At 38.9% G+C, this 14078-nt stretch overlaps 1 protein-coding gene across 1 annotated transcript; it reads left to right on the top strand.

Moving 5' to 3' along the window:
- The first annotated feature begins 6223 nt into the window (after nucleotides 1–6223).
- Nucleotides 6224–7144, top strand: LOC120244876 (olfactory receptor 7G2-like). The gene has a single exon (XM_039251636.1). It carries the CDS (start codon nucleotides 6224–6226, stop codon nucleotides 7142–7144), a length of 921 nt encoding a protein of 306 aa, XP_039107567.1.
- Nucleotides 7145–14078: the final 6934 nt, after the last annotated feature.

A 14078-nucleotide genomic window follows, 5' to 3' on the forward strand; every position in this document is an offset into this window, starting at 1 on the left:
AAGAAGTTGCTGTGGTTGAGGTCAAGGAGGTTGTTTCCCGCTTTCTCCTCTAGGGTTTTGATGGTTTCCTGTCTCACGTTCAGGTCCTTTATCCAGTTTGAGTTTATTTTTGCATATGGTGTGAGAAAATGATCTAGTTTCATTCTTCTGCATGTTGCTGTCTAGTTCTCCCAACACCACCTGTTAAAGAGGCTGTCTTTTTTCCATCGGATACTCTTTCCTGCTTTGTCAAAGATTAGTTGGCTGTATACCTTTGGGTCCAGCTCTGAGTTCTCAATTCTATTCCATTGGTCTATGTGTCTGTTTTTGTGCCAATACCATACTGTCTTGATGATGACAGCTTTGTAGTAGAAGCTAAAGTCTGGATGGTGATGCCTCCCATTTTGGTTTTCTTCTTCAATATTACTTTGGCTATTCGGGGTCTTTTGTGGTTCCATACAAATTTTAGGATAGTTTGTTCTAGTTTTGAGAAGAATGCTGGTGCCATTTTGATTGGGATTGCATTGAATGTGTAGATTGCTTTGGGTAGTAATGACATTTTGACTATATTTATTCTTCCAATCCATGAGCATGGAATGTTTTTCCATTTCTTTGTGTCTTCTTCAATTTCCTTCATAAGTTTTCTATAGTTTTCAACAAACAGATCTCTTATATCTTTGGTTAGGTTTATTCCTAGGTATTTTATGGTTTTTTTGTGCAATTGTGAATGGGATCAGTTTCTTGATTTCTCTTTCTGTTGTTTCATTGTTGGTGTATAAAAATGCAACTGATTTCTGTACGTTGATTTTGTACCCTGCAACTCTGCTGAATTCTTGGATCAGTTCTACAACAGGGAAAGTATTGAAGCAAGACTGTGGTTATATCTAGAGACTAGCTTCCACCTGATTTCAAGGTAGGGCCATGTCAATTGCACTTGTAGTTATACCTATCATAGAGTAGGGGAGCTGACCTTTTATATACCTATGTAGTAATTAATTTGTTGACTGTAAACTGTATTTTTGAGGAACCTTAGCATCTACCATATTTCATTTTATTATCTACAAAATTGTGTGATTAGATTATCTCAGTGGTTTGAGATGATTGTGAGATATTCAGACTTTCTCAGTGATGAAATCTTCAGTTGCTATAAGAAAAAGAATCTTTAACTCTAATATTACCAACAATATAGAGAGTTGCCTTTCATTACAAGCACTTAGAGGCAGGGAATGTATAAGAACAGGGTAGTAGGGATTCACTCAGTCCTCCATGGGTTCTACTATCCTCGTACTGGCTCTCCTCAGGGTCGTGAGGTGGTGGCACCAGATGGAGATGTCATATTTGGGCATGATTCCCAGAGAAAGAACTCTGACTCTCCTTCCTTGAGTCAGATGATTATAGAATTTTCCACAGAGTCAACTAGAAGAATCAACAAGAACGACAACTGTAATAGGTTGTATGGTGGTCCTCAAAAGAATTTGTCCATCCCTTAGTCCCCTAACTTATTAATATTTTATGATAAAAGGATAAATTGTACTTACTTGGAGTCTTTGAAGATTAGCTTATTCCCCTATTATCTGGGTAGCTCTAAATATAATCACATGTATCCTTATAAGATAGACAGAAATGGAAATAACGCAGAGAAAAATGAGGAGGCAATGCAACTCTGGTGACAGAAATTGTATTTATGCAGCCAGTATTTAATTTCCAGTATTTGGCCACCCCCCCCCCAGCTTTATTGAGTTATAATTGTATATAACATTGTGTAAAATTAAGGTGTACAATGTGCAGATCTGATACCAATGCATGGGTAAAACCTCCATCTTGTCACTTCATTGCCATTTCCTTTGTGGTGAGAATATTTAAGATTCTACTCTTATCAATATTTAAGTATATAATATAGTATCATTAGCTATAATTATCATGATCTATACTAGATCCCCAGAATTTGTTAATTTTATAACTGGAGATTTATACACTTTGACCAACATCTATTTTCCCCTCTTCCCAACTCCTGGTGACTCGGTTTCTGAGTTTAACTTTTTCAGATTTTCCACATATTATATCATACAGTATTTGTCTTTCTCTGTTTGACTTATTTTATTCAGCATAACGTCCTCAAGGTTCATCTAAGTTGTCACAAAAGACAGGATTTCCTGCCTTTTCATGGCTGAATAATGGCCTGTTGTGTATATACTACATCTTCTTTACCCATTCACCTGCTAACACTTAGGTTGTTTTCATATCTCGGCTACTGTGATGTTGCAGTGAACATGGGAGTGCAGATATCTCTACAAGATCCTGATTTTCATTCCTTTGGATATATACCAAGAAGTGGAATTGCTAGATCAGATGGTAGTTCTATTTTTAATTTTTTGAGAAACATCTATACTGTTTTCCATTTTAGTTGTGGCAATTTACATCCCACCAGCAGTGCAAAAGGGTTTCCTTTTCTCCACACCTTTGCCAACGTGTTATCTCATCTCTCTTTTTAAAAGAAATTACTTATTTTAAGTTCACCCATTTATTGTAAAATGGAGAGAGACAGAGACAGAAAGAGAAAGACCATGTGCAAGCAGGGGAGAGGCAGAGAGAAAGGGAGAGAGAGAGAGAATCCCAAGCAGTCTCTGCATGTAGTGGGGAATCCAAGGCAGAGCTTCAACTCATGAACCATGAAATTATGACCTGAGCTGAAATCAACAGAGTCACCCAGGTGCCCCAAAGGATGACATTCAAATGCCACCTTGTCTCATGTTGGTTTCAGATACTAGAGCAAGAACTCTACTGATTAAAAAATGAAGTTATACAGAAAAGTTAACATGTGATAAAAAATAAATTGGTAAGCACATGAATATATGAAATTCATTAAATAATGAAAAGTTTCTAATTAAGTATTAATATGGAGCAACATCTTTGCCTATTAAATTATGGATGAAATCTCACTAATTTCACTGAAAGTATGGATGAACCAGCATACTATTGCCTTCTCCATGACATTGTAATTTCTCATAACTCAATTTTTTAAAACGTGTCATAATTTCAACCCATGATCCACTGATGTGAAGAAAAATGTACACTGAAACCATCATGATGAAACTGGAAAGGTATTTATGAAATTCTAAAGTCTTGACCATATTGATCACAGTCAGAATTGTTTACAGATTATAGACTAAAATCTGCAATATGAAATATACAGAAAGAAAACGAAAGTTCAAGAAACATTCAATGACTCTTGGAGAAAAATCATCACTGTTTGCATTTTTATGTAGCTTATCTGTATTTATAAATATATATTTTTATATTCACATATATAAACTGTGTTTTCACACATAGAGTTAGAATCTGGTTTCTTGATATCACTAATCAGATAGAGATACCCTTGCTTATATCTAAAGACAGGAATCCAGAGACACCTGGGTGGCTCAGTGGGTTGAGCGTCTGACTTCAGCTCAGGTCATGATCTCATGGTTACTAAGTTCAAGTCCTGCATCTGTACTGACAGCTCAGAGCCTGGATCCTGCTTCAGATTCTGTCTCCGTCTTTCTCTCTGCTCCTACCCCACTTGTGCACTCTCTTTCTCTGACTCTCTCTGATATAAAATAAACATTAAAAATATTTAAAGACAGGAACCCAATTAGAGAAGGATGGTTTGTCCACACGTGCAAGGCATGTGAAATGGGGCAGGAGGGAGCATGAACAGGTGGAGAGAACTGTGTGGTGTGTGTGTACAGCCTCACAAGGTCAGGGATCAGCCATCCTGAATCTTTCCTTCTATAGTTTTGGCCTTTCAGAATTTACACTGTCTTGGGATCCAAATAACAATAAAAGTGTTTGTCTAATGAGGAGCTTTGGATATTGAGCCCTCAGGGATACAGAGATTGCAAATAGTCTGTCTATGACCACCTCACTCAACAGCCCTGCCCAGTCAGGAAGCAACACCTGAGCCACATCCCAGCAATGATCCCACTTGCCTGAAATGTGGGGCTTCACTTGATCCTTCCACCCTTCTCAGAGACAGACCTTCTGTCTCCATCATTCAATATCCAGAGATGTCAAGTATCATCCAGCAATGATGTCAGCCAGGTAACAGAAAGTCCCGTAGACAATGCTTTGAACATGAGGGAAGGTGTTTACTAGAGTTGTAACCCTGCATAGCCATGAGGAGAGTCCATGCCTAAAATGGTCAGTACTAAATCCCCAAAGGGACTCCTCCCTGAATGTCATCATCTTGACATGTTATTTTGTACCTCTTCAACAATGCTGATGCAGCTCTTATTCTGCTAGTTTTCTATTCTATTTTTTTAAAAAAATTATTTCTGAGAGAGGGAGACACAGAATCTGAAACAGGCTCCAGACTCTGAGATAGCTGTCAGCACAGAGCCCGAGATGGGGCTCAAACCCACGAACTGTGTGATCATGACCTAAGCCAAAGTCGGATGCTTAACCAACTGAGCCACCCAGGCGTCCCCTATTCTGTATATTTAATGGCAGGAACCATTTTGCCCTTGAGCTTAAATCTCTCCTTCACAAACATGACTATTATGAAATTCTCTGACATTTACTTGCATCCTTTGGTGGTAGAAGGGGGAGATATTAATCAGCTTTGTACAGAAGGACTTTGGTGTTATATTTGTAGCCTGGTTGTGAGGATCTAGAAGAAGGAAGTGTAGACCCAGACAGACAGAGCAGGCTACCTCCTTCATCTACTCATTTATTTTTATAAAAATACCATATATTTTAAGCTATAAGGATGGCATAGATACTGTAGTAACAACTTTAATATGCTACCATTAACTCATTTCCAGAATTAACACATGTTGGCATTCTACTATATCATCTCATGTCTATTTTTTTAATTAACAAAATAATATAAATACAGAAGGCACTCCTTTCTCTTATTTCCCCTCACAGAGGCAACACCAGTGTAATGGTGTCCCCCATGAATGCTTTCATATTGTATGTGTATGTATGTGTATGATATGTGTGTATATGTTTATGGTATTTATTTGAACAATTTTATCTCTTGTTGGTCTTCATTTCTTGTATTGATTCATAGATCTAATCTCTTTTGATATTTAATTTCTTTTCATTGCTTTATGTCCACACCAAATAAACATTGATATGTTGATATTCCCTCCCTTTCCTCTGTACCAAGATTCCTAAAGGGAGTTTCAGCACATAAACCCATCCCTGAAATTTACAATTAACACATTAAGGATGGTCTCTTACTTTCCTTTTTCCTCAACTTGCCCCAAGCTACCAGTTCCATCCTAGGAGTGAAACATGCCAGATGCTGTTGTTATGGCAGAAAAAAAAATCACAATAGGAAATGTCACTATGAGGGTCTCATCAGCTGAGTAGTGTGCAGACTGACTCAAGCCTATTCATTTTTTACAACAACTCTGTACAGTACTATGATAGTTCCTAAAATACACACAAGAGCATCGGGATTCTAATACAGTTCACAAAGCAAGTACTGGAGCTGCATTAAGTTCAGAGTGTATGAATCTAACTATTACACCAAATAATTGATCCTCTGATGGTCACTGCGTCCCCCAAGAAAGAGACAACCACTATTGCACAGGGACATGCCTCTTAAGATGCCTGGTGCCAATGTCATCTTACGAGTCTGCCTTCCAAGACAAAGTGTTATATTTTTATCTGTCTATCCATTTCATCCTTTCTCACATTTAACTTGGGCTTTTTATTGTTGTTGTTGTTGATGTTATTGTTGTTGTTGTTTGTGATATGTCATTTATCATATTAGGGGAAGAAGATCCCTAAAGATGAGACTGATTTTGTAATTCTATTCCTCTATTTCTGATTGTTTGAAAGTGTGGAATAATTCTAAAGGAATAAAGCCATGTCTTCTCTATTTCATTCTTGACTTGACACAATGTGTTAAACACTCATTGCTCATTAGAATTTTGGCTGATTAACTGAGTGGAGAGAAGAGGATGAGGGAAAGAATAAGGATGAAGGGAGAAATACACAGAGGGAAAGATTCAAATATCCACTTGGGTTCACAACATAGATAAATATTTTTCTAGAACAGCAGTTCTCAGACTCTATCATATGTCAGAATCTTCTGGAGAGCTTGTTAATCATCCCCCCAGGAGCTTTTCCTCAATAAGTCTGGAGTAGAATCCAAAAATTGCAATTTCCAACAAATTCCCAGATACTGCTGCTGTTGGTCCAGTGACTGTACATTTTATTCTCTTGTTACCCAATATTTTATATCAACAACATGGAACCCAGAAACCAAACAGATGTATCAGAGTTTCTTCTTCTGGGATTGACTGAGGATCCAGAACTGCAGCCCATACTCTTCTGCCTATTCCTGCTCATGTACCTGGTCACCATCCTGGGAAATCTGCTTGTCATCCTGGCTGTTAGCTCTGACTCCCATCTCCACACCCCCATGTACTTCTTCCTCTCCAACCTGTCCTTTACTGACATCTGTTTAAGCACAACCATGATCCCAAAAATGCTGGTGAACATCCAAGCACAGAATCAGAGCATCAGTTACACAGGCTGCATCACCCAGATCTCCTTTGTCTTGGCTTTTCTTGGTTTTGAAAACTTTCTCCTTGCAGTAATGGCCTATGACCGCTATGTTGCCATTTGTCATCCACTGAGGTACACGGTCATCATGAATCCCTGCCTCTGTGGATTGTTAATTCTACTCCCCTTGTACATTAGCATCATGGATGCCCTCCTCCACAGTCTGATGGCGTTGCGATTGTCCTTCTGCATTGACTTGGAAATCCCCCACTTTTTCTGTGAACTTGCGCAGGTCATCAAGCTTGCCTGTTCTGATTCCTTCATCAATACCTTTTTGGCTAATTTTATGGCTAGTACACTGAGTGGTATTTCTCTCTTTGGGATAATTTTCTCTTATACTAAAATTCTATCTTCACTTTTAAGAATGCCATCAGCTGGCAGAAATTATAAAGCCTTTTCCACCTGTGGGTCTCATCTCTTAGTTGTGTCCCTGTTCTATGGGACAGGATTGGGGGTGTACATTACTTCTGCAGTTACTGACTCTTCCAGAAAGACTTCAGTAGTTTCAGTGATGTACACTGTGGTTCCTCAATTGGTGAACCCCTTTATTTACAGCCTGCGTAACAGGGATGTGAAGGAAGCTTTCAGAAAAATAATCAGGTAGAATAACTTTTATTTAATGATTCTGTCATCATATTTGGGTCAGGTTTCTTTTTCTTATAATCTTCTTTTTAAATTTTTATTTACATCTGAGAGAGAGAGGCAGCATGAGCAGGGGAGGATCAGAGAGAGAGGAAGATACAGAATCTGAAGCAGGCTCCAGGCTCTGAGCTAGCTGTCAGCACAGAGCCCGACACGGGGTTCGAACCCACAATCTGTGAGATCATGACCGGAGCTGAAGTCAGACACTCAACTGACTGAGCCACCCAGGTGTCCCTTGGGTCAGGTTTCTAGAATGAGCCAAATAAAAGGTATTCTGGTGTTTCAGATCTATCATCAAGATCATCTAAAATGACTAGATAACATGATGGCCACATGCATTTCAACTTGGACTTCAAATCTGATTTTGTAATGTTTGACAAGTGATTTCAAATGTTTAAATTCAGGTTTTTGGGTCATGTTCCATAAAGAGAGGACCTGAATCCTGGGATCTCATTATAGTGATTTTAGTGGACAGCATGTTCAGAATAAAGTTCAAAGCAAGGTTACGGTTATAGGTACAGACTAGCTTCCACCTTATCCCACAACTAGGACCATGCAAATCCCACCCCAGACAGGCATATACTGTGAGGCAAGGGGGCTGGCCTTTCTTACCCCCACTCAGTAATCACTGAGAGTTGTCTCTATTAAACTGTATTGCTCTGGAGCAACATAAGAATCCACTAAACTCAGTTTTATCATCTGTAGCATCAGTGAAATCTGATTATCTCAGTGGTTTGAGACAGTTGTGAGATATATGAACCTGAAGTTGAAAGTCTTTGGTTCTTATAATAAAAAGAACAATTTCTGTAATATTCTCAAACAAGAAAGTGAGATTTATTTTTAAAAAATTTTTGCTTAATATTTTATTTTTGAGAGAGAGACAGAATGTGAATGGGGAAGGGAGAGAGAGAGGGAGAAACAGAATCCAAAGCAGGTTCCAGGCTCTGAGTTGTCAACACAGATTCAGCCGTGGGACTTGAACCCACAAACTGTGAAACATGGCCTGAACTGAGGTTGGACACTTAACAAACAGAGCTACCCAGGTGCCCTTCTTCTTCTTTTTTTTTTTAATTTACCTATTTGAGATGGAGGGAGGGAGGGAGGGAGAGAGGGAGAGAGGGAGGGGGTGGAGAGAGAGAGAGAGAGAGAAAGTAAGAAAGCAGGGGAGGGCAGAGAGGGAGGGAGGGAGAGAGAGAGAAAGTAAGCAAGCAGGGGAAGGGCAGAGAGGGAGGGAGAGAGAATACCAAGCAGGCTCCACACTGTCAGCACAGAGCCCCATATGAGGCTCGATCTCACAAATCATGAGATCATGACCTGAGCCAAGATCAAGAGTCAGAGGTTAACTGACTGAACCACCCAGGTTCCCAGGAGCTATCTTTCATACGGGGACTTCAGAGGTAGGGAATGTACAAAGGTGAAAGAATAGGAATTTATTCACCTCACATGAAGTGGCTTCATTCAAGGACAGGTGGTGGCAGCAGACACAGGGGTCATAGTCAGTTGTGATGCCCAGGGACAGAAAACTGACTGTCTTTCCCTGGGCCATTTGATAATTGGCCTTTCCATGGCATCATCCAAAAGATATTCCCTTAAATCTCATCACTGAGAAGAGGATCATATGCCCCTTCTTAATCTAATTACTAGTGTGAGAGAAATTATTAAAATGAAAGACTGACCATCTAAGGTTAATTCTTCTTGGGCAGCCAACTGTCATAACCATCACAAGCACCTAATACAACGACTGACATATTAGGAGACTCAACAGATCTAACTGGTATCATCCGTTTGTTAAGTGTCCAGCTTCAGTTCAGGTCATGTTTTCATATCTTGTATATATTTATAAGTTTTATAATCCTTTTGAATTCCCATCTTTTTACCACCTGCTTCTACATTTATATTTGCTTATCTTTACTGCAGCTTTTCTGGTCTGAGTGATATAATCAAATAACTAGTTATTGAGTAGGTAAGGTAATGGGTGTTAATCTTTTTTCTGACACCCTATTTGCTTTAATTCTTTCTCATTAATTTATTTTTTAAAATGTCTGCTTATTTTGAGGTGGGGGGAAGGGGCAGAGAGGGAGAGAGAGAGAATCCCAAGTAGACTCTGAGCTGTCAGTATAGAACCCAACATGGGACTCCATCTCACAAAACCTGAGATCATGACCTGAGCCGAAATCAAGTATCAGACGCTTCACTGCTGGGCCACCCAGGTGCTCCTCTCTGATTTGTTGATAAGAATGAGAAACTCTTGAATGCCGAGAACAAACTGAGGGCAGATGGGAGTAGGGGGGAGATGAAGGGGGGTGATAGGCATGGAGGAGGGCACTTGTGGGGATTAGCACTGGGTGTTATATGGAAACCAACTTGACAATAAACTATTAAAAAAAACGAATGTACCTTTAAAAAAAATAAAAGAATGTATCTGTGTTTTAGTTTATTTCTTTAGTTACCTCTCCTTGCAGTATTTCTCACTCATCTCAGGTGGAATCCACACAGAGAAATATAACTGAGTAAAATTGACAGAAGGACTAAAGTCTTAAAGAGTTGGCTGCTAAACGAGGGCTTTTATGCAAAAACATCATGTGTTATTATGAAGAAAACAATGTTTCAGTGTTTCTGTGGAGGAGATGTTGAGTGTAAAATAAGACAGAAGAGAAGTTGGTAGCGTTAGGGGTCATCCCTTTTTCCACAAGTACAAAAATGTGGGGCCATCAGACAGAAGTATCTTTCTGGATGTGTGTATTAGGGGAGAAAGACAGAGGTCTCCTAGGATAACCAAAGGAATGCCATTCTTGGTGAGAAGGGGTATTGTGTCAGCACCACAGCTGCGGGATAGCTCCCTACCTGCTGCCCTGGCGTCTTCTAGCGCAGAGCTCTCTCCTCTGACATCCACAGAACACTGGCACAGATGGATGGCCTGAGGCCCTTGTTCACATGGCAGATTTCTGATCTGCTGAGAACTACTGACTTTGAATCACTAGGGACACATCCAAAGGATGAGTTTGTAAATTTGTAAATTTGTAAATTTCTGATACACTCCAAAGTCTGAGAAACATGATATAAATATTAAAAGTACGTGGGAGAATATATTTGTATTTTGGAATATGAAAGACTTTACCTCAGTTTTACTCATTAAAACATCATAGATGAAGTGGCATATAAAATGCATCTATAGTTCTTAAATGGTAATGTGATGAAAACATTAATACTCATTACCAGGGTAAAGCATAGAATATACTTGAAGAGATTCCAAGTCAAATCACCTTTCCCATTCCAGAAGTAACCAATATTCTGAATTCTGTGTGCACCATTTTTTTCATGTTTTAGTCAATTGCATTCTATGAAGTTGCCTATATCTGATCATGTTTGCTCTACACACTGACATAGTCATAGAATTCGACTGCATCTTTCTATCACCCTGTATATATCCCTATACCATTTGTTAATTATATTTTACAAATAAATTTGCCTCTTTTTGAACTTATTAAAAGTTTAGATTGCGGCGCCTGGGTGGCTCAGTCGGTTGAGCGTCCGACTTTGGCTCAGGTCATGATCACACGGTTCGTGGGTTCGAGCCCCACGTCGGGCTCTGTGCTGACAGCCAGCTCAGAGCCTGGAGCCTGCTTCAGATTCTGTGTCTCCCTCTCTCTCTGACCCTCCCCTGTTCACGCTGTCTCTCTCTCAGAAATAAATAAAACACTAAAAATAATTTTTTTTAAAGTTTAGTCTTAAGGTTTCAATTCTTTGTCTTGATTAATCATTTTTGCATCATTTTGCCATTGGGATTCAAACCTTTTGTGGGGTATTGCACTAATTTATTCACTTTCTATACCATATAATTTGACATTGTGAAGAATGATAGCACAAAATAGCAGTCGATTCCTATGTGGATGGAACATTTGGTAGCTAGTTTTCCACTATTATGGATACCACAGTTTGAATAATCTCATATATATCTCCTGACAAAAATGAGGAAAGGTTTTATACTAGGAGCCAAGTTATTGGATATAGGGGCCTATTCTCCTTTGGGTAGTTCCAACAAGTTTTTCAAAGTGGTTGAACCAATTTTCATTCTCATATGATGTTTCTTGGAATCTATATCACTTCCAACACAGTTTCATTTGCTCTAACAATCTAGTGGTTATAAAATATTATCTCAATAATGTAGATTTCCCTTATTATGAGACAGAGAATCTTGTTTCTTATTATGGGCCATTTATTTTTCCTCTTCTGCAAAATACATGTTTATGGTATTTCTATTGAGCTACCTATTTTTTCTTAGTAGTTCATAGCAGTTTTTATTTAACTGAGATGGTAAATCGTTCTTAGTTACATACATTGAAATTTTCTTTCAAAAAGTTTGTAGTTTACTTTATAAATAAGTTGTAATGTGTTTTGGGTGAATATAAATGCTTAGTTTTAATATTGTTGAATTTGTCAATGTTTTCTTGAGTGGTTTGTTCTCATTAATTTTGTTTCTATAACCCATACTTATTTCAAAATAAAGGACTTATAGCTTTGGCTTGTACATTTGAGGCATAAACTCACCTGGAGTATGACCTGGACTTTGATGTGATATCGGAAGCTAAATTCATTTTGTCCCTGCACCTCTTAATTAGTTCATCCATTCACTGTAATCCCGCAATAAAAAGAAATTGCCTATTCATATATGGGCTCTTGCTTCTGATCATTGGGATCTGTCAGTGTCTCAATAATTGTATCGTAACATGGGGCGCCTGAGTGGCTGAGTCAATTAATGTCCAACTCGATCTCAGCTCAGGTCCTGATCCAGGTCTTGAGTTCAAGCCTCACATTGGGCTTCGTGTTGGGCATGAAGCCTCCTTTAAAAAAATGTTTTACTGTTTATTCCTGAGGGAGAGAGAGACAGAATGTGAGTGGAGGAGGGCCAGAGAGAGGGGGAGACACAGAATCTGAAGGAGGCTCCAGGCTCTGAGCTGTCAGCACAGAACTGAATGCGGGGCTCGAACTCACAAGCTGTGAGATCATGACCTGAGCCGAAGTCGGACACTTAACCAACTGAGCCACTCAGGTCCCCCAAAGCCCACTTTAAAAAAAATTGTATCCTAACAACGAAAATAAAATTTGTTGTTATAATAAAGAGTCCCCAGATCTTATTATTACATCCTCAGAGCCATATGGCATCACAGGTTGACTGCTACTCTCATAATTTGTAATATACTACAACAATATTGACAGCCAAAAACCATAATTTTAACCCATGGTCCTTGATGTGGAAAAAAAAGTATATTTAAGCTATTAATACTAAATTGGAAAAAGTTGGTAATGAAATTTTATAAAGAGAATATCTTTTACCCTTGAGTACATAGACTATATTAACAACTGCTAAATATAACATGCACAGGGAAAATCAGCATTCAATAAGCAATACATAACATTAGCCCTTAGTGTTTGCATTTTTAGGGCATACTTCCTATATTATCACATGTATTAATCCAGGTAATATTTATCTTCCATGGAAGGAAATGACATATTTTTAGTTCAAATGTAATTTCATTCTTCTTGAGATTGTTATTAAAACACAGTTGAATTTAAATATACCTTTAGGGGCTCCTGGATGGCTCAGTCAGTTAAATGTCTGACCTTGGTTTCAGCTCAGGTCATGATCTCGTGGTTTGTGAGATGGAGCCTTGTGTCAGGCTCTGAGCTGACAGCACAGAGCCTGCTTGGGATTCTCCCTCCCTCTCTTTCTGCCCCTCTTCCACCTCTCAAAATAAATAAATAAATAAATGTTAATAAATAAAAAAAAAAAACAGACCCTTTAAAAAGACTAGAGTCTAACAACAGAAGGAAGATGTGTTTGCGTGTGCAGGTGACTTGAAATGGATGTGAGCCAAGAACCGTGGAGGAAGAAGATAGCATATGCTTGACCACTCAGGATGAAAGAATCAGACAAAACAAAGTCCTTCATCTCTGAGCCCCACTCCTCCAGGATTTGTGCTGCCCTGTGATCACACGAGAGTAAAAGAATTTGGCTAATGAGGAGCTTTGGATATTGAACCCCCCAAAGACAAAGAGACTGCAAATAGTCTGCCTGTGATCACCCCACTCAACAGCCATACTCAGGTCATTTGCAGCCCACCTGGGCCTAATCCCAGGGTCTCTTATTTCTGCACAGAAGCCTAGTGCTTCACTATATTTCTGCGCTCACTGAGAACAGAGCTTTTGTTTTTCTTCTTCACATCCAAGGAAGAACTGAATGTTATTCCTTACTGTTGACACCCAGGTAATCTCAAGTTCCCTACTGTATGCTTTACACTAAGGACAGTTCTTTGTTTACAGGTCCATTTGGTAACTGTGAGATGAGAACATGCAGAAGATGAGAATTAGGTCACCTTAGAGGTGCCTGCCTAATGGTCCATCAATCTTTTCTTTGACCTGTTTCACTGCACCTTTGCACCAATGCTTGACCATCTCTCATTCTGCTAATCACCTACCCTGATCCTAAAGTTCTGGGACTTTTTCATTCTCGCGAGCAATCTACTTTTGCTCAATTTTGAATAAAACTCTAGAATTCTCTAACAGTTTTTTTTTTTTCATTTGTTTGACATAATGCAGAGATGTATGCCCAGTCTCTCCTTTCCTTTTGACTCCGGGCTCATGATACTCCTTTCTAGAAGACATCTTTGGTTTTGACACTGTTTCTTGGTTATAAGAATTCTGAGAGAGAGGAGATAGAGAATGAGGCAGATCCCAAAACTACACCCCAATCTACCTGTTTCTTTTTAGTAACCTATGAAATATTTAAAAGGTAAAAGAGCATAGAATAATACAACAAATAAGCATGTACCCATACTTTCAGATTTAGTAAGACTTGATTATTTTGCCATCAGAGTTCTTTTAGGTTTTTTTTAAAG

This window comes from Hyaena hyaena, unplaced genomic scaffold, assembly GCF_003009895.1.
Source record: "Hyaena hyaena isolate Hyena2069 unplaced genomic scaffold, ASM300989v1 scaffold_396, whole genome shotgun sequence".
NCBI classification, from domain to species: Eukaryota; Metazoa; Chordata; class Mammalia; order Carnivora; family Hyaenidae; genus Hyaena; species Hyaena hyaena.

Coding starts and splice junctions, on each gene's coding strand:
- LOC120244876 (XM_039251636.1), top strand. CDS start 6,224: ATGGAACCCAGAAACCAAACAGATGTATCAGAGTTTCTTCTTCTGGGA.